Genomic DNA, 18,375 nt, shown 5'->3' with positions numbered 1-18,375 from the left:
TGGCCCAGGGCATGAACCCGTGTCCCCTGCATCGGCAGGCGAACTCTCAACCACTGCGCCACCAGGGAAGCCCATGATTGCATAATTTTTTGAATATACTAGAACCCCTTGAATTAGATACTTTTAAAGTGGTGAATTTTATAATTTTATGTTATGTGAATTACATTCCAATTAAAAACAACTACTGGACTTAAATTAGATCAGTGGTTGCCAGGGGCTGGAGTGATGGGATTCACTACAAAAGGACATGAGGCAACTTTCTGCAGGATAGAAATGCTCTATATCTTGATTGTGGTGTTGGTTATGCAACTATTTACACTTGTCAAAACTCTTTAAATTGAACACTTAAATGGATGAAATTTACTGTCAATTACGTAAATGTAAATTATACTTCAATAAGCCTGATTTTTTAAAAAGTATATAGAAAAGCTCTAAAACTGATGTTGGAGCAGAGGAAAATGGATAAGTACAGATGCATAGTGTTTTACCTTATAAAGCATGAATTAATGACAATATTGGATGGTTTTTTCCTTTCCCTTTATGAAACATATGGAAAATGTAATTTAATGTTAAAAATACAATACTTGGGGGGCTTCCCTAGTGGTCCAGTGGTTAGGACTCTGCGCTTCCTATGCAGGCGGCACAGGTTTGATCCCTGGTGGGGGAACTAGGATCCCACATGCCACGCAGCATGCCCCCCCACACCCCCCCAAAAAAGAAAAAGAATACAATACTTGAAAAATGCTTGAATTCTCAGTGGCTTTATAAAACAGAGTTTTAAAAAAGGATATGCAAATTACAAAAAATAAATTCATGTCAGTGTGAGTTGTGATATAATGTCAACTCTTCTACTGTTAAGTTTTCCTTCATAATTATGTAAAAGTTCCTTGATATTTGGAGGAGAGGATGTTTAAGTCATTTATTTTATGTAAGTATGAATCTAATTTTACAGAAACCACAAATACAATTGATTACTATCTTTGTAAAATGTGACATTTCTATTTAGAGAACATCTTAGGCTGTACTTGACATATGTTATTGCTGACTTTTCTTTTTAAAGAACTATAGCTTCTCAAAATCTTACAGTGTACTATTTAGGGATAAGTTAATAGTATCCATATTTTCAAAAGTTATATACTAAGCATATATTATAAGAAATGTAATACTTCAATTTTGATTTGAGTGTTTTCAGGCATTGAAATAGTTTTGACTAAGGATTTTTTTTTTAAAGCTGTTTAACCTCCAGGGTTATCTTTATTTAATTGAAAAACAGGGACTTCCCTGGTGGTCCAGTGGGTAAGACTCCGAGCTCCCAGTGCAGGGGGCCCAGGTTTGATCCCTTGTTGGGGAACTAGATCCCGCATGCATGCTGCAAATAAGAGTCTGCATGCCGCAACTAAGAGTCTGCATGCCTCAACTAAGAGTCCACATGCCGCAACTAAGAAGTCTGCATGCTGCAAACTAAGAGCCTGCATGCTGCAACTAAGACCCTGTGCAGCCAAAATAAATAAATAAGTAAGCAAATAAATAAATAAATAATTTTAAAAAAGAGAAAAGAAAAACAAAACTATTTTTTAAAGAAACAGGAAATTTAGACAAAATCCTAGTAGTCCTAAATATGCCTTAGTTACTTTGGGGAAAGGAGGAAGAGAGGAGAATGGGATCAGGGAAGTAGACACAGAAATTTAAACTGATTTTATAATTTATTTCTTTAAAAAGGAGAGCTGATTCAAAGTTAGCAAAATGCTGTGATTTAACAAAATGGGAACTGTTTACCATTCTCTGTGTTTTTAAAAAAGACAGAAATCAATTTATTAATAAGTCTCATTATTTCTTCCTTAAGTTTCTTATAAGATTCTATGAGCATCCTAATATAAAACTTTTATATCTATATTTCTAGAAGAGTCTCCAAGCTACCCTCTGCTACTCTAAACTATCTCATCCTGATTACATACTGCAGCCAGGTTAATCAACCAAGAACCAACAATAAAGTCCCATTCTGATTATATCAAATGTAAAGGTTAGAAAGGGTGGGATCAGATCTCAAAGGGCAGAGGCGTTTAAAACCTTTTTAGATTCAAATACTCTCTCCATTTCTCTGAGTTTGTGTGTAGGTTAAAAAAAAAGGTAATTACTACTTCATACAATCTTTGGAAGGATTTAAAAAGACTTTTTATATGAAAACATCTAGTACCATGTTTGGCATATTGGCATTCAATAAATACTAGTTTTCCTTCACCTATTCTTAATCGCCACAAGAGTCTAACACATGTGCTCTGAGTTTTTAAAAAATCTCTTCATATATGGTCAGTTAATCTATGAAAAAGAAGGCAAGAATATACAATGGGGAAAGGACAGTCTATTCAATCAGTGTGCTGGGAAAACTGGAAAGCTACATGTAAAAGAATGAAATTAGAACATTTCCTTACACCATATACAAAAATAAGCTAAAATGGACTACAGACCTAAATGTAAGACTGGAAACCATAAAACTCCTAGAAGAAAACACAAAACACTCTCTGACATAATCGTAGCAATATTTTTTTGGATCTGTCTCTTATGGCAAAGGAAACAAAAGCAAAAATAAACAAGTGGGACCTAATTAAACTTAAAAGCTTTTGCACAGCAAAGGAAGCCATCAACAAAATGAAAAAACAACCTACTGAATGAGAGAAAATATTTGCAAATGATATGACCATTAAGGGGTTAATATCCCAAATATATAATCAGCTCATACAACTCAATATAAAAAAAACAAAACCCATTAAAAAAATGGGCAGAAAACCTGAATAGTTATTTTTCCAAAGAAAACATACAGGGACTTCCCTGGTGGTGCAGTGGTTAAGAATCTGCCTGCCAATGCAGGGAACATGGGTTCGAACCCTAGTCAGGGAAGATCCACATGCTGTGGAGCCACTAAGCCTGGGCGCCGCAACTACTGAACCTGCGCTCTACAGCCCGCAAGCCACAACTACTGAGCCTGCGTGCCACAACTACTGAGCCTGCGTGCCACAACTACTGGAGGCAGCACACCTAGAGCCCGTGCTCCACAATGAGAGAAGCCACCACAATGAGAAGCCCGTGCACCACAACGAAGAGTAGCCCCTGCTCACCCCAACTAGAGAAAGCCCACGCACAACAATGAAGACCCAATGCAGATAAAAATTATGAATTAAAAAAAAAGAAAACATACAGATGACCAACAGGCACATGAAGAGATACTCAACATTGCTAATTATTAGAGAAATGCAACCCCAAACTACAATCAGGTATCATCTCACATTGGTCAGAATGGCCATCATTTAAAAGTCCACAAACAATAAATGCTGGATAGGGTATGGAGAAAAGGGAACCTTCCTACACTGCTAGTGGGAATGTAAATTGGTACGGTCACTTAGGGAAAACATTAAGGAGGTTCCTCAAAAAAAAAAAAAAAAAAAAAAGAGCTACTATATGATCCCGCAATTCCACTCCTGGGTACATGTCTGAAAAAAACGAAAACACTAATTCGAAAAGATACATGCATCCCAATGTTCATAGCAGAATTATTTACAATAGCCAAGCTATTGAAGCAACCCAAGTGTCCATCAACGGATGGATAAAGAAGATGCAATACACACACACAATGATGAAATTTTTAAAATAAATTTATTTATTTATTTATGGCTGTGTTGGGTCTTTGTTGCTGAGCGCAGGCTTTCTCTATTTGCGGAGCACGGGCTCTAGGTGCGCAGGCTTCAGTAGTTGTGGCAGGTGGGCTCAGTAGTTGTGGCTCGTGGGCTCTAGAGTACAGGCTCAGTAGTTGTGGTGCATGGGCTTAGCTGCTCCGCAGCATGTGGGATAGTCCCAGACCAGGGCTCGAACGCATGTTCCCTGCATTGGCAGGCAGATTCTTAACTTTCCTGCACAAGGAAAGTCCCCAAAATAATGAAATTTTGCCATTTGCAACAACATGGATGGACCTGGAGGGTATTGTGCTTAGTGAAATAAGTCAGACAGAGAAAGACAAATACTGTATGTAATCACTTATATGTGGAATACAAAAAAATAAAACAAACTAATGAATATAACAAAACAGAAACAGACTCACAGATATAGAGAAAAAACTATGGGGAGAGGAAAGGGAGGAGGGACAAAATAGAAGCAGGGGATTAAGAGGTACAAACTACTAAGTGTAAAATAAATAAGCTTCAGGGATATATTGTACAGCACATGGAATATAGCCAATGTTTTATAATAACTTTTTTTTTTTTTTTTTTTTTTTTTGCAGTACGTGGGCCTCTCACTGTTGTGGCCTCTCCCGTTGCGGAGCACAGGCTCCGGACGGCGCAGGCTCAGCGGCCATGGCTCACGGGCCTAGCCACTCCGCGGCATGTGGGATCTTCCCAGACCGGGGCATGAACCCGTGTCCCCTGCATCGGCAGGCGGACTCTCAACCACTGCGCCACCAGGGAAGCCCTGTTTTATAATAACTTTAAATGGAGTATAATCTATAAAAATTTTGAATCACTGTTTCACACCTGAAACTAATATAATACTATAAATCAACTATATCTCAATTAAAAAAAAAATCTCTTCATTGTTCTTGCATGTCCCCTGTTCAGTTTCATTTCCGTGATCAGTTTCATTCTATTTTATTACTCTATTTCTCCCACTCTAAATTTTCTGCCCCCATATCCACCATCTATTCCTATCCTACTTAACCTTCAAGGCCCAGCTAAAATTCTACTTCTTACATAAAGTCTTCCTGACTTTGAACTCCTATTGCTCTTAGAAACCAGTACCAGACAGTTGACCACTTAATTGTTCTTTGTTCATGTTTGAATTTTTACTTTTAATTATTAATTATAAGTACATCAATACACTTTCCTGTTTTAAAAAATACTAATAACACAAATAAAGCTACAGAGATCTTTGACTATTATCATTCCCAGACCCCTCTTTTAGGGAAGCCAATACTGTATGTGATGTATCTTTCCAGACCTTTATCTACATCTACATACTTACAGAAATGTAGTTTTGCTTTATCTTTTTATTTTACATATATGGTATCAAATTGTACACGATGCTCTGGAACTTGCTCATTTCATTCAATAAATCTTGGCGGTCCTCTCAATACATGTAGATATGTGTATTCTTTTCAAATGTCGCAGTGTTCTAGTTTATTTATTTATCCTTTCCCCTATTGGTGGGCATTTAGGTTTTTTTATAGTTTTTACCTACATGAATAATGAAATATTTCAGAGGGAAAATGACATGAGAAAATTCTGAAGCAGAAACCACAAAACAAAACTACCACTTACACTGAAGAGATTTTCTAACAAGGTTAAGTCTGGTGAGCCGAAAGTTAAGATGACTTTGTATCTGAGAAGCATAGTATTTTTCATTTACATTATAATTTTCATATTCTTTTGGGCATTCAGTAAGACCATTTTCATAGTTTTGTTGGTAAGGTATAGTGCTTATTAAATTATTTGGTGTAAAAGAGCCCATGCAGGATTAGATACACTACCTGTCTGTTTATTCTTTCCACCAGCATTAATCATTTTCTCCATTAACTCCCAACACCAGAGGGCAGCAGCCTCAGTACTAATTAGCAATAATGTAGAGAGTAAGTGACTTATGAAAAAAATACTCCTTTAGTAAAATCTACACTAAATTACTAACTAACCTTTTATTTGGGGGAAAAGTGTTTCTAAACATATGAAATATGAAATAGGTAAAAACAACCAAATAAGCAAAACATACTGTCTTTCCAAAAAGATAGATAAAAGAAATCAAATTTAGATTATCCGGGGAGGGACCATGAAAATCCGAGCTAGTGGAATATAACATTTACATTCTATGGTTAATTTAATGTATCTTATAAGTACAATTCGGAAGAACCAAATAAAGATAAATTCCTTTTCATTAGCTTTTTCAAAGAGGAGGAAAGGAACAGATGGGGAAAAAATAATTCCAGATTAAAGATATATCCAAATAGACTTCTAATAGCCTTGTAGAAAACTTAAAGGAACTAAACAAAAAACCTTTATGAAAGAAAAAACAGGGCAAAGAAGACCCCCAAATAAAAAGCAGAAGTAGCCAGTCTACCTATTTTGAAATTTTCAGGTGGGAAAAAAGAAAGTGCTTTCAAATAAGAATCCTTTCCCTTTCAAGTATAAGTACTTTTTAAATTCACGGACTTTAATTTTTAGAACAGTTTTAGGTTTACAGAAAATTGAACAGATAATACAGGTAGTTCCCATAAATCCTCCCACCCAATCTGTTTCCCCTGCTGTTAACATCTCGTACTGGGGCTGGAAAGAGGGGAGGTAAGGGGACTTCTTTAATGGGTATAGAGTTTCAGATTTGCAAGATTAAAAAGTTCTGGAGACCTGTTTCATAAAAATGTGAATATGAGGGCTTCCCTGGTGGCGCAGTGGTTGAGAGTCCGCCTGCCGATGCAGGGGACACAGGTTTGTGCCCCAGTCCGGGAAGATTCCACATGCCATGGAGCGGCTGGGCCCATGAGCCATGGCCGCTGAGCCGGCCCATCAGGAAGCCTGTGCTCCGCAATGGGAGAGGCCACAACTGGGAGAGGCCCACATACCGCAAAAAAAAAAAAAAAGGTTAAGATGGTAAATTTTATGTTTTTTACCTCAATAAAAAATTAAAATTTTCTGTTTTGTCTTCAGATTGATCCTCAACATTGAAAATAATAAGTACCAGGTTAAGATCGTCTAAATATTGTTCACTACAGACCCTAGTAGTGGGCTTGGATAAAATTTCCTTCTCACCAGGCCCACCTTGTGTCTTCTGAAGGTATTGAGATCAAATGGATTTTTTTTTTCCTTAAGCTCCATCAATTAATTGTTCAAAATCATGCCCTGTTTTAGTTTTCTTCAGTTTTGAACCATAACTTGCTTATTCAGGTCTGTTTTCCTTCCTTCCTCCTGTCCCTCCCTCCTCCCCTTCCTCCCTTTCTTCCATCTGTGGATAACTGCTTTTCTTTTTTTGATGTTGCTGTTGCCAGAAATAACATGCCATCTTCAACATTATCATTAACATCTTCCAGCTTTTTATTACTTATGGCATAGACATTGCATTCTTTTTCACGACACATTTCTTTGAAGCCCAATGTCAAACTAGTACACAGTTGTCAGCTGGGATTTCTTTACACTGGACTCCTGGGGTAGTTCCTTCATGTCAGCTTCCCTCATATTTCCTATTTCCTTTTGCTATAGGTTTCTTCAACTTGTGCTTTTATATTTTCTATTGCATTTGGCAGGGGGTGGAGGGATACAGTTTTTTTTTTTTTTCCTTAACTCCCAAGAGCTCATTCTTCTTTCCTCTTCCTTTTTCATAGCATCTTTCCTTGTTTGATGGAATAATTATCCTTTTAAACTTAATTTTAAGATTTTAAGTTCTTATGTTCCCTTATTTACCTCAGTTCCTTTCTGGGTCCATTGCTTTGTTTTTATTTTTCATGCTGCTTGTTTTCTTTACATAACTTGATCCTTGGTTAGTCATTGATATCCACAGATTTTTCTGGGAAGCTGGTATGGGTTTTCTCTGGTTTTGTATACATAGGTATGTTTTCTGCCAATCTCTTCAGAAATAAAATGGCCAATTGGGAGCTCTGTATTTGTGAGCTAAGCTTACTGTTCTGGAGACTTTGTTAGCACTGATTACATTATTTAAGCTTTCAAAAGAATAACTAAAACTAATGGCATAATGAAATTTAGGCAGGGTGGGGACTTCCCTGGCAGTCCAGTGGTTAAGACTTCGCCTTCCAGCGCAGGGGGTGCGGGTTTGATCCCTGGTTAGGTAGCTAAGATCCCACATGGCTTGTGGCCAAAACACCAAAACATAAAACAGAAGCAATATTGTAACAAATTCAATACAGACTTTAAAAATGGTCCACATCAAAGAAAAAAATCTTAAAAAAAAAAAGTTTAGGTAGGGTGGAGAACAGTGTGAGTGAGCTCTCATTTTTCATAGTATGTATTTGACAGATAATATCCAAAACAAATCAAGGAATAGTGGTACTAGCATATTATTTAGTCTTTTGATGGTAGTCATGAGAATAACTAAAGACAAACAGTTAAAAATGGTTTTTAAGGAGCAAACTGAGGATGAGAAGAGGCAATTAGGAACGCCACTTTCTATTATAATACCTTTGTACTAATTTTTAAAAATCATAAACACGTATTTCTTTGAAATAAAAATAAATTGAAAATAAATTAAAAATAAAATGGTAGAAACTGAAGAGCAAATGTAAGAAATTTGGAAAGAAAAAAATGTGTGTGTGTGTGTGTGTGTGTGTGTGTGTGTGTGTGTGTGTGTGTGTGTATCTCCAAACCCTTATTTATATGTACTAAATCTCTTGGACAGAGGGAGAATGTTGTTGCCAAGGAAACCTAAGCAACTGTTGAGCAGCAAATTCAGCTCTTTTAAAAAATATTTCATGGCAATTTATTCTGCAGAATATTACAGCCTACCACAGCTTTCACAAAAGTCAGTAAAATGGTTTTAATGAGGTCCTTGAAACTTGGTTTATTATGTCACTAACATTTACTAAATATTCAGGTTAGAGTCTAGTACAGTGATAAGAAAACTAGAGTAAAGGTCAGATATCCTAGGTTTGGTACCAAGTGTACCACTTAAAAGCCATATGTCCTTGAGCAAGTCGTTTTCCTTGTCTGAAACTAAATTTCTTTACTTATAAAAATGGGGATAACTACTACCTAGCCTGCCTACCATACACGGTTGCTGTGAATATCAAATGAATCAGATCATCAAGGTTTGAAACGCTACACAAATAAATTCAAGTAATAAGCACTAATATTTTCCAAAATTAATAAGGTGATAAGTGCTCTTCATTGATTAAATGCCAAATTATGTAAAGTATTAGAAAAATGTGAACAAAAAATGTAATATAGACCAGTATTGTAAAAATTGGATTGAACTAGGTGGCAGATCCAAGCTCTGGTCCAGGCTCTACCCACCACAACTGATAATTTCCACAACTTCTTTGGGTCTCTGCACAATGAAACTGGACTAGACAACCTTTGTAGAGGTGCTTCATGGGTGTGTTTTCCATCGCATGATGATGATTTAAAAGGAAATTCATTCACCACTTTTAAAACAATTTGGGCTATATTTTGCTTGAAAAACTTTCACTGCTAGATGTTTGAAAATCACTGACTTTAGAATGAAGTCTTTTATTTCTATTTTCAGGCATTTCATAACCCTAACCTAACTAACTTATCTTTACCTTTACCTTCTACTCTTTCTCAACATAGACCTACATTCTGAGACCATAGTACTCTACTCAATATTTCTCAAAATGCCAAGCCAATTCCTGCCTCTATATTGTTTTCAATATGTATGTAGCTGTTGCTGCTACATCTGGCTGAGCAGCTCTGCCCTGGGTCCCGTCCCACTCCCCACCCATACATTCACACACCCAAATTTGGCCAGTGCTTAATATCTTTGATAAGACTGTTTTCAAAAAGTTAAAATTTACAGCATATAAAAAACAGGAGAGAGTTGTCATGTTAAAGAGAACCTGGCGTCTAGGCCAGCAAGACTTGTCTGTAGTTTGATAGAATGTATGAAAGCTGTGAAAGAAAGACGTAGGAAGGAACTGAGGGCCTTAGTCAGCTCTAAAAGATAGAAGGGGAGAGCACTGTAGAAGAGTCATCTGTGCATTGCCTGGAGGAGGAACACCTTGATCCACAGACTTGTTGGATTCCAGTGGTAGGACAGTCCCATCATAGAAATTGATGCATTTACTTATTACAGGCTAATGCTGTTAAACATTTATGCCATATATCTGACTCCCCGTGATTTGATTTCACAATCACTAAAAATATTCTGATTCTTTGACTTCCCTTATGGTGCATCTAGAAAATGGCTTGACTGAGACAAATCTATGTATATTACAACTGTATCATAAATTAATAAAACAGCATTCTGAATTCAGACATCAGTTTCTGTAACCTTGAGCCGGGTGAGTCCATCCTGAGACAAGACAGACTAACAAATTAGTCTGAAGGTATAGGAACCAAGGGTCAGATTCTGGACTATACTAAATGGCACAACAGAATGCCATTCCATAGGAACAGGAAGGGGTACATGGGACCTCCCCTGTCTTGTTGCACTAATTTCTTTTTAACACTTACATACACCTTTATTTATTCAAGGCCACTAACGACATACTAATGCATTTCTATGACCTGGTCTACATGCCTTTCCAACAATTTCTCTCTATGTACCCTAAGCTACAGCAGAAACAAATATTCTAAGTATACACATTAATGTTTTTATCTCTACTTGGAATATTCCTCCTCTCAATGTTGACAAGTCTAAATTTTAATTAATCCTGAAGGTTCAGCACAGATAACACCTTTTTCATGAAGAGATTTCAAAGAACACCACCCACCAAGGCTAAAACTAGCAATACTGGTGACCTAGGCAAGTAGCAAATTGCCTTACATCAATTTATGTCTTAGTACTATGTGCCTCACCAGAGTCATCAAGAATCAGGGCATTTGGTAGGTTCTTTTTTTCATTATAAAAAAAATAAATAGGTATTAATCAGGTATTAAACTCAGTTTCTCTGTGCTGGAAGACCATATATGCCATCCATGTGTAATGCACACATGATCTATTATTTTACATTTCTGCACTCTACATTTCAGTGCCCTGGGACATCATAGCCTAGCTTACCTACACTATCCATCTACAGTAGATACACCTTTGCTTACTAATTAAAAGTATTTTTCTCATTAAGAGAGGGATAAATTAAGTAAATATTATTTTTATTAAATAATTTTATTTTATTAAATAATTATTAAACTTATTTAAATCTATTTATCTGTTAAAGGCACTTGTTACTTGTTCCCTGTATTATATTTTTGAGCTTTTGTTTTATTTTCCCTTCTATTTTCTTTGAAGATACAATCCATATCTAGCTCATCTTTGTGTCTCCCACAGATTTTCAGCCAGTGCCTTGTATGTAGAGGGCACTTTAAATATAAATTAATTTCTCTTCCACTTACAGTGAAGGCTCTCCTCATTCTTTTTAGATGCATCCCATCTTCTTATTGTCTTCCTTGACTACCCAGTCCACAGGTCACTTACTTTTAAACTACTATAAAAACTGACTGCCTATAAACCATTTAATTGCCACCAATACCACCCTTGCATTATCTTTTTACATGTATATGTATTTCATAGTCTTTTTACATTTTAGTATACCCCAACAATATCTAGGTATAGCATGGACAATTAATAAATATTAATTCATTCAGGTAATATTTTTTAAAAAATCAAATCAACAGACCCATTAGGAAAAGTGTAGTCAGAACTGGCACCTAGGGCTTCCCTGGTGGCGCAGTGGTTGAGAGTCTGCCTGCCGATGCAGGGGACACGGGTTCGTGCCCCGGTCCGGGAAGATCCCACATGCCGCGGAGTGGCTGGGCCCGTGAGCCATGGCCGCCGAGCCTGCGCGTCCGCAGCCTGTGCTCCGTAATGGGAGAGGCCACAACAGTGAGAGGCCCACATACCGCAAAAAAACAAAAAAAACTGGCACCTAAAGAGAACAAAAGATTTCACCCATGGCAATGAAAAACAAACTCCTATTGTTGAAGGGCCAAAGGCTATGACATACATAATAGTTACTAGGAAATTAAATTGTGTTGGAATTCTACAAGTGTCTTTGAAGTTCATAAATCTTCCTTTCACTTTAGGGAGACACAAGTGCAACCACATCCATTTACTGACAGCAGATGGCTTTAAACAACAGCAATTAACTATATTAAACATATAAGGATAACTTTCACTTGTAATTTAGTTAGATATCCCTGCTGAAGATATTTATACAGTCAGTTTGTAGTATATATCATTTCACAGTATGCTAAGCCTTAGCTCTTTTATTTCTATTAGGCTTCCTCCTCCCTAATGAACCAAAAGTAGAAGAGCAATCTCTGAATCTTCACTTCTTTTGTATCCTTTCACAACAAGGAACTATATTCACAGCAGGCAATTAATAAATAAAAAGTTCAGCTTTTCTTTCTGAGTTTCCACACTGTTAATAAGTAGATGAAATACAAAAATACATCAATAGCTCAAAAGGAAAAAGAGAGAGAGCATGAAAAAGGCAGGGGAAAAATGTGGTTTCACTTCCAAATGTGAATAAAAATAATTATGGATGTAAGGAGGCCAGCTTTAGGTTTCAATCATTGTTTTTCCACTACCTAATAATTTGCTATTCAGCTCCTGCTGTCACATAGCTTTTGAGTTGGGTGGCATAAGCTCACCAGATAACCTAATGGATTTAAAGGTATTTGCATTTTGCACATCCTTATGATAATTAATGGGATACCACAGATTTTTCACACTTGATTGAAAAAATATATATGTATATACATACATATTTTTTATATATATGGTCAAATCCTACAAGAAGGGTGTTAGCTCTCTAGTATCTCAGTCAGAACACTCTAGAGCCTTGCTACTCAAAGTGTGGTCCACAGCCCAGCAGCATTGGTAACACTTGGGAGCTCATTATGAGGCAGAAGCTCAGGCCCCACCCCAGGTGTCCTAAATCACAACCTGCATTTTAAGATCTCCAGGTGATCTGTAAGCACTGCAAAGTTTGAGCCGCACTTGTTTAGACTCCACAGGAGGAATTAGAATGTCCAAGATACATATGATCAAGTAATACTAAATAACTCACAATTGCTTATTTGTTGGTCTTCCTCATCTGCTGACTGAAGGCTTTTTGAGGGCAGGAACCCTTTCTAGCTTCCTCACCACCAGCATACGCTGGACCTTAAAGGCCCTGAAGCACTACCCAGTGCTCAATGGATATTTTTTGCTGAATGCATGAATGACTGAACAAAGTGAAAAAAACTTTTTAAGAAAGCTAATAATCCTTTAGGAAATTGAATAACATGATTTCACATATTACCACACTAATACTTTAATTCAGTATTATTAATTCCATTTAAAATATGTTGACTTCTCTATTTCAACAAATTCATTTAATGCATTCAACAAAGCAAAAGCCTGGATTATCTTCCTCTGTTGGAGCCAAGGGCCTCTTACAAGTGAAATAACTGCATTTTAATTTTAGCTCTCACATACCCATCCTATATGCCTGCACAAGATGAAATCATCGCAACAATTTGGAGGGGGTGGGGGCGGAATAGAGGAGGAATGGGTAAAGCAAAAACAATTCTGTATCAGGAGCATCACATGAAATCTGGAAAACATGATTTTTGGAATAGGATACTTCCATAAAATAACTCCCGGCCAGAGAAAGAAAGAGAACCCTTATCTTTCTCAAGAGCATAAAGGTGATATTAGAGAATACAAGGGAGCGATAAAAGACCAGCGACTACCTAGCGACGCAAGGTGGAAACACACCAGAACAGAACTAAAAAGGATAGCGGTTAGATAGCGTCCAAGAACAGAGCAAAAAACCACTTTCAGATTTGCAAGAAGGAAGTCAAGAGAGAAGAAAGGGGAAAGGAAACAGATGTATTAAGGGTATAGCTTACGATGATAATTATTATTATTTTTTGGATTAAGAGGGATGACATACACTTGAAGGGGGGGTAGGATGGGAGGAAGGGAGGTTGCACTTTCGCGCACTGCAAAAGGAAGGGACTACAGGCGTTCTTTCCCAGCTCAGACGGTCCCAGGGAGGCAGCCCAGGCATAGGTGGGTGGCAACGCCCGGCTCCGCTAGCCGCTGCCGCATGGCCTGAGCCATCTCCCCCACAGCCTGCCGAGCACCGGGTGGGGACGGGAAAGGGCGTACACTGGGTAGGGGGCGGATGTCGGGCTGACCAGGTACCCACCTTATCCCAAGGGAGCCACTCCCAATGGCCGTGTGTAGCTGAGGGTCGCCGGAGTGACAGGGGGCGGATGCCGGGCTGACGAGATACCCACCTTATCCCAACGGAGCCACTGCCCGATGGCCGTGTCTAGCTGAGGGTCCCCGGTGTGATAGGGGGCGTGGAGTAGGTTGGAGTTCAGGTCCCCCTCTGCGTTTTCAGCCATGGCAGCCAGACTTGGGTGTGCGGGCCTGGGGGGCCGGCAAAGACACGTAGCTGGAGGGGCTTGACGTGCGCTCACCAGGATCCCGACGCCCCCTCCTCACTGAAGGGCATCGGAGACCAACCGCAGGATGTTTGTGCCAGCTCCTGCCGCAGCTTTGGGGAAGCAGGAGAGAGGGGGGACGCGGCCGCCCCGCTCCCAACTAGACCAGCTCCTGGTCTTTCTGGGCGACCAGACTGAGGCGGTCCCACCGCAAGAGAACAACAACAGTCCTAGATGTCTGGGTCGTGGCCCCGCCGCGGCCGCAGCACTCGCCACTCTAGGCCCCGCCCCCCGCGCCGCTGGCCCCGCCCCTTCCCAACCCCGCTGACTTAAGCTTCCGAGACCCGAGGCGCGAGCCGGGAAGCGCGCTTCCGACGTCTCCCGAGCTGCGCAAGTTAGGACCCGCGGGGTGGTGAGGAATTAGGGCACAGCCCTTTTTGTTTTTTAATTTGCCTTTTTCCACGTGTTTTATCCTTGTTACAACCCCCACACACTCCCACGCGTCTCATTTTCTGGATCAGCCGCTACGGCCACCACAACGCGCTCCGCCTCAGGGATCGCTTTGTGAATCCCCGTCGCGCGCGTAGGCCCCCTCCCGTTTGGTCTTGGGGCGCCCGCCGGCGGGAGGGTGCGCGGGGCTGTCCCCGCACGGCGTCACGGGAGTTGTAGTTCTTTTCTTTCCTCGAAGTATGTGGAGGCCGCCGCAAAGACTACAACTCCCGGCAGCTCCGCGCCCTGCGTTTTCTCAAAGGAAAAAAGATCTACCTCTAGGCTGTTCCCTACAGACACGCCCTGTCCGTGTTAGGTTCGCTGCGGTTTGTGGCTCTGGGCTTCAATTAAATTAAACAAGGACTGGTACAGTAAGGGGACAGCTGATACCCATTAAGTGCTTTACAGTTTACGAATCGCGTTTTGTCGTTTCAACCGTCGTGTGACAGAGTAAATGGACGTGATCCATCCCCATTTTACACACAAAGAGGAAACTGCCTCTGAGTGAACCGACTTTTTCAAAGAGGCGGAATTCGTGATGGAACAAGGGTTCCAACCTCATTTCAGATCTCAGATGGCAGTTGTTTTTGCTCTGCTGCTACAGTGGACTGGGAGGCAGGAAGAACAAGATGACTGGGGAAAAACAAAAATCAAGTTGTGAAAGAGAGAAGATGTGTCAGCATTTAACCATAACATAAGTAAGAATGGATAAGAGAGTGCCAAAATCAATGGCACTAGGAATACAGAGGAAGAAGAAAGATTATTGAAATAGTCTTAAATTTCTCCTTATTTTGGCCTCCTCTCTTCTACAAGAATGCTCACCTTTCAAGTCACACGACTTTAGGTGTGGGAGATGCTGAGAAGTGCTTACCTGTCAGACGCAGCTGCTCCTGAGTTTCTTGGTGTAGCCTTACAATGGCTCCATGATTTTGATCGAGTATCTTGTAACTCTTTCTCTGGTCAGCATTTTTGCAAGGAGAGTGTAATAATATTTACACCTTGGCTACAGTAACTTAATGAATGGCTTTAAAATGCTTTGAGGTTCACAGATAAAAGACAATAAATTCAAAGTATTACTTTCTTTCCTTTAAAAATGCCACTTACCATAATAAAATCCCAACTACCACGGTACAAAAGGATTGTAGCACCAATCCCTAAAAAATAACGTGCTGTGGTTGGGAATTACAGTTTTTGCTAATCAGTTGGGTGTTTCCTTTATGGAGTCAGCGGGTTGTTTTAATCACACAAGGCCTGGGAAATAGCCATGAGTCCTGGAGAGAAATTCATCATTCACTATCATCAGCATTATTGTCTGCGATGAACGTTAATTAAACATGTACTCTGTGCTAAGTGTTATGCCAGGGGCTGAGGCTACAAGAAAGTATGCAATTGTTCATTTCAAGAAATAAAATCTGTCTGGGCAGACAGGATGTATGCAAGAAAAGGTAGCCCATGATAAACAGCAAGTGCTTTTTGCAGACAACTGTTAAGGATTTAGAGTGTGAGATAGTCGATAAGAGCAACAAGTGACAGAAGGGACCAGCAATGAGCTTTGAAGGATAAAAAATTAATAACTAGAGAAAAAGGTAGAGGGCATTTTAAACCCATAGACCATTGGTCTCCCTAGGAGTTTGTTTAAAATATATATTCCTGGGGACTTCCCTGGTGGCGCAGTGATTGAGAGTCCGCCTGCCGATGCAGGGGACACGGGTTCGTGCCCCGGTCTGGGAAGATCCCACATGCTGTGGAGTGGCTAGGCCTGTGAGCCATGGATGCTGAGCCTGCGCGTCCGGAGCCTGTGCTCCACAACAGGAGAGGCCACAACAGTGAGAGGCCCACATACCGAAAAAAAAAAAAAATATATATATATATATATATATATATATATATATTCCTGGACACTGCCCCAGAAATTCTGAATCAGTGCATTGGGATGGGGATAGGACCTAGGTACGTACATATTTAACAGATATCTATTGATTGTGACATAGGTGGCTACTCAAAGTGTGATAGGAGGACCAGTCTATTAATCCTCTGGGAGCTTATTTAGAAATATAAAATTCAGGCCCCATCCCAATCTACTGAATCAGAATCTGAATTTTAACAAGATCTAGTGATGATTTATATACATATTAAATTTGATTAAGCAGTGGTTTTTATAAGACAATTCTATTCTGAGAAACACTACTAAGTCAACAGAACTTTCAAGAGATATAACTATATAGGGCAAGTATAAAAGATGGGAGAAATACAAGTTCTAATTCAATACCAGAGTCAACCAGCCCTCAATTTTATCAGCAAGATCATGACAGACATAAACTGGTTACCAGAAACTGCCCAGCATCTCCAGCTTGTTGCTTAGGAATTGAAGGGTAACCAAGAGGACCCAGAACCCATCAAATACAAGAATGGTATCTAAGTATGTCCAGAAGAGGGAGTATAATAGTTTTCCTAGTCAGGGAAGCTCAGAAGCTTTCATTTCTGTTGGAATTTGCCCAGGGTGTCCTGCATTTTTATTTGCTAAATCTGGCAACCCTAACTGTGGTTATGAAAGAGAATAGCTCTCTTGATCCTAATATATACCTTTTATTTATTGTCTTTAAAAATTGAATTAAAGGGCTTCTCTGGTGCTGCAGTGGTTGAGAGTCCACCTGCCGATGCAGGGGACGCAGGTTCGTGCCCTGGTCCGGGAGGATCCCACATGCCGCAGAGCAGCTGGGCCCGTGAGCCATGGCCGCTGAGCCTGCGCGTCCGGAGCCTGTGCTCCGCAACGAGAAAGGCCACAACAGTGAGAGGCCTGCGTACCGCAAAAAAAAAAAAAAAAAAAATGAATTAAGATACTCAAACTTCTCATTCTGTTAAGGTAGCAAGAAATTAAATTTTCATCATCAGGGATTCTCATCTCCAACCCAGGCTTTAAACGATACTGGGGAAAGAGAGCAGATAGCTCTAGTTCATCAAGGTTTCTGCTAACATCTGTATTGTCCAGGGTCATAGTGGTCTCTGGAACTCTGACAGCTTTCTCCTTGCATACCATTCAGGTATGGCCAAGAAAGTTGGCTGAGGCTATGAACTCCAAAGCCTCTGTCTAGGCACATGGCCATCTCCTCTAAAATCCTGCCAGTTCCTTGAAATGCTGCACCAAGCAGAGCTCAGGTCTCATCACCTTCCTATTTTAGAACTTTAAAATTTGAGGAAATATGTCATTCTATCATTTTGCTTATGATCACTCTGAAAAGAGACGTATTTTCTCTTCTTCTTGTTCCCAAAGATGCTTGTCATAAACTCTAGTGAATGCTGTATTAAAAAAAAAAAAAGGAAAGGAAATGAGTATCTTGCAAGCAACTTTCTACTTTTAGCTCCCTTACTTAAAATATCTGCTGAGGGACTTCCCTGGTGGTCCCGTGGTTGAGACTCCACGTTCCCAGTGCCGGGGGCCTGGGTTCGTTCCCTGGTCAGGGAACTAGAGCCCGCATGCCACAGCTAAAGATCCTGCACGTGGCTACAAAGATCCCATGTGCAGCAACGAAGACCTGGTGTGGCCAAATAAGTAAATTAATGAATTAAAAAAAAACAACAACAAAAACCCTCTGCTGAGACAGGGGATACAACAGCAAAAAATAAAAAGTGGTTTTCTTTGTGTAAGAGGGAAAAGATGCAGAGCACACCTGGGATTAGGGTGAAGCAAGGTAAAAACAGCTTTATTGAGATAGAATTCACATACCAAACAATTTACCCGTTTCATGTATACAATTTACTGTTTTTTTGTTATGTTCACAGATATGTACAA

General features: G+C 39.7%; 1 protein-coding gene across 1 annotated transcript in view; it reads right to left on the bottom strand.

Annotated features, from left to right (window-relative positions):
- Positions 1-14,296, bottom strand: part of PGM2L1 (phosphoglucomutase 2 like 1) — a 65,826-nt gene extending 51,530 nt beyond the window's left edge. The window contains exon 1 of the mRNA XM_065881610.1: positions 13,947-14,296. Coding sequence (XP_065737682.1) covers positions 13,947-14,057 — 111 coding nt within the window. The 5' untranslated portion in view covers positions 14,058-14,296. The remainder of the gene's footprint in view (positions 1-13,946) is intronic.
- Positions 14,297-18,375: the final 4,079 nt, after the last annotated feature.

The sequence above is a fragment of the Phocoena phocoena genome, chromosome 8 (genome assembly GCF_963924675.1).
Source record: "Phocoena phocoena chromosome 8, mPhoPho1.1, whole genome shotgun sequence".
Taxonomy (NCBI): domain Eukaryota; kingdom Metazoa; phylum Chordata; class Mammalia; order Artiodactyla; family Phocoenidae; genus Phocoena; species Phocoena phocoena.
This window is presented reverse-complemented; position numbering and strand designations above follow the sequence as displayed.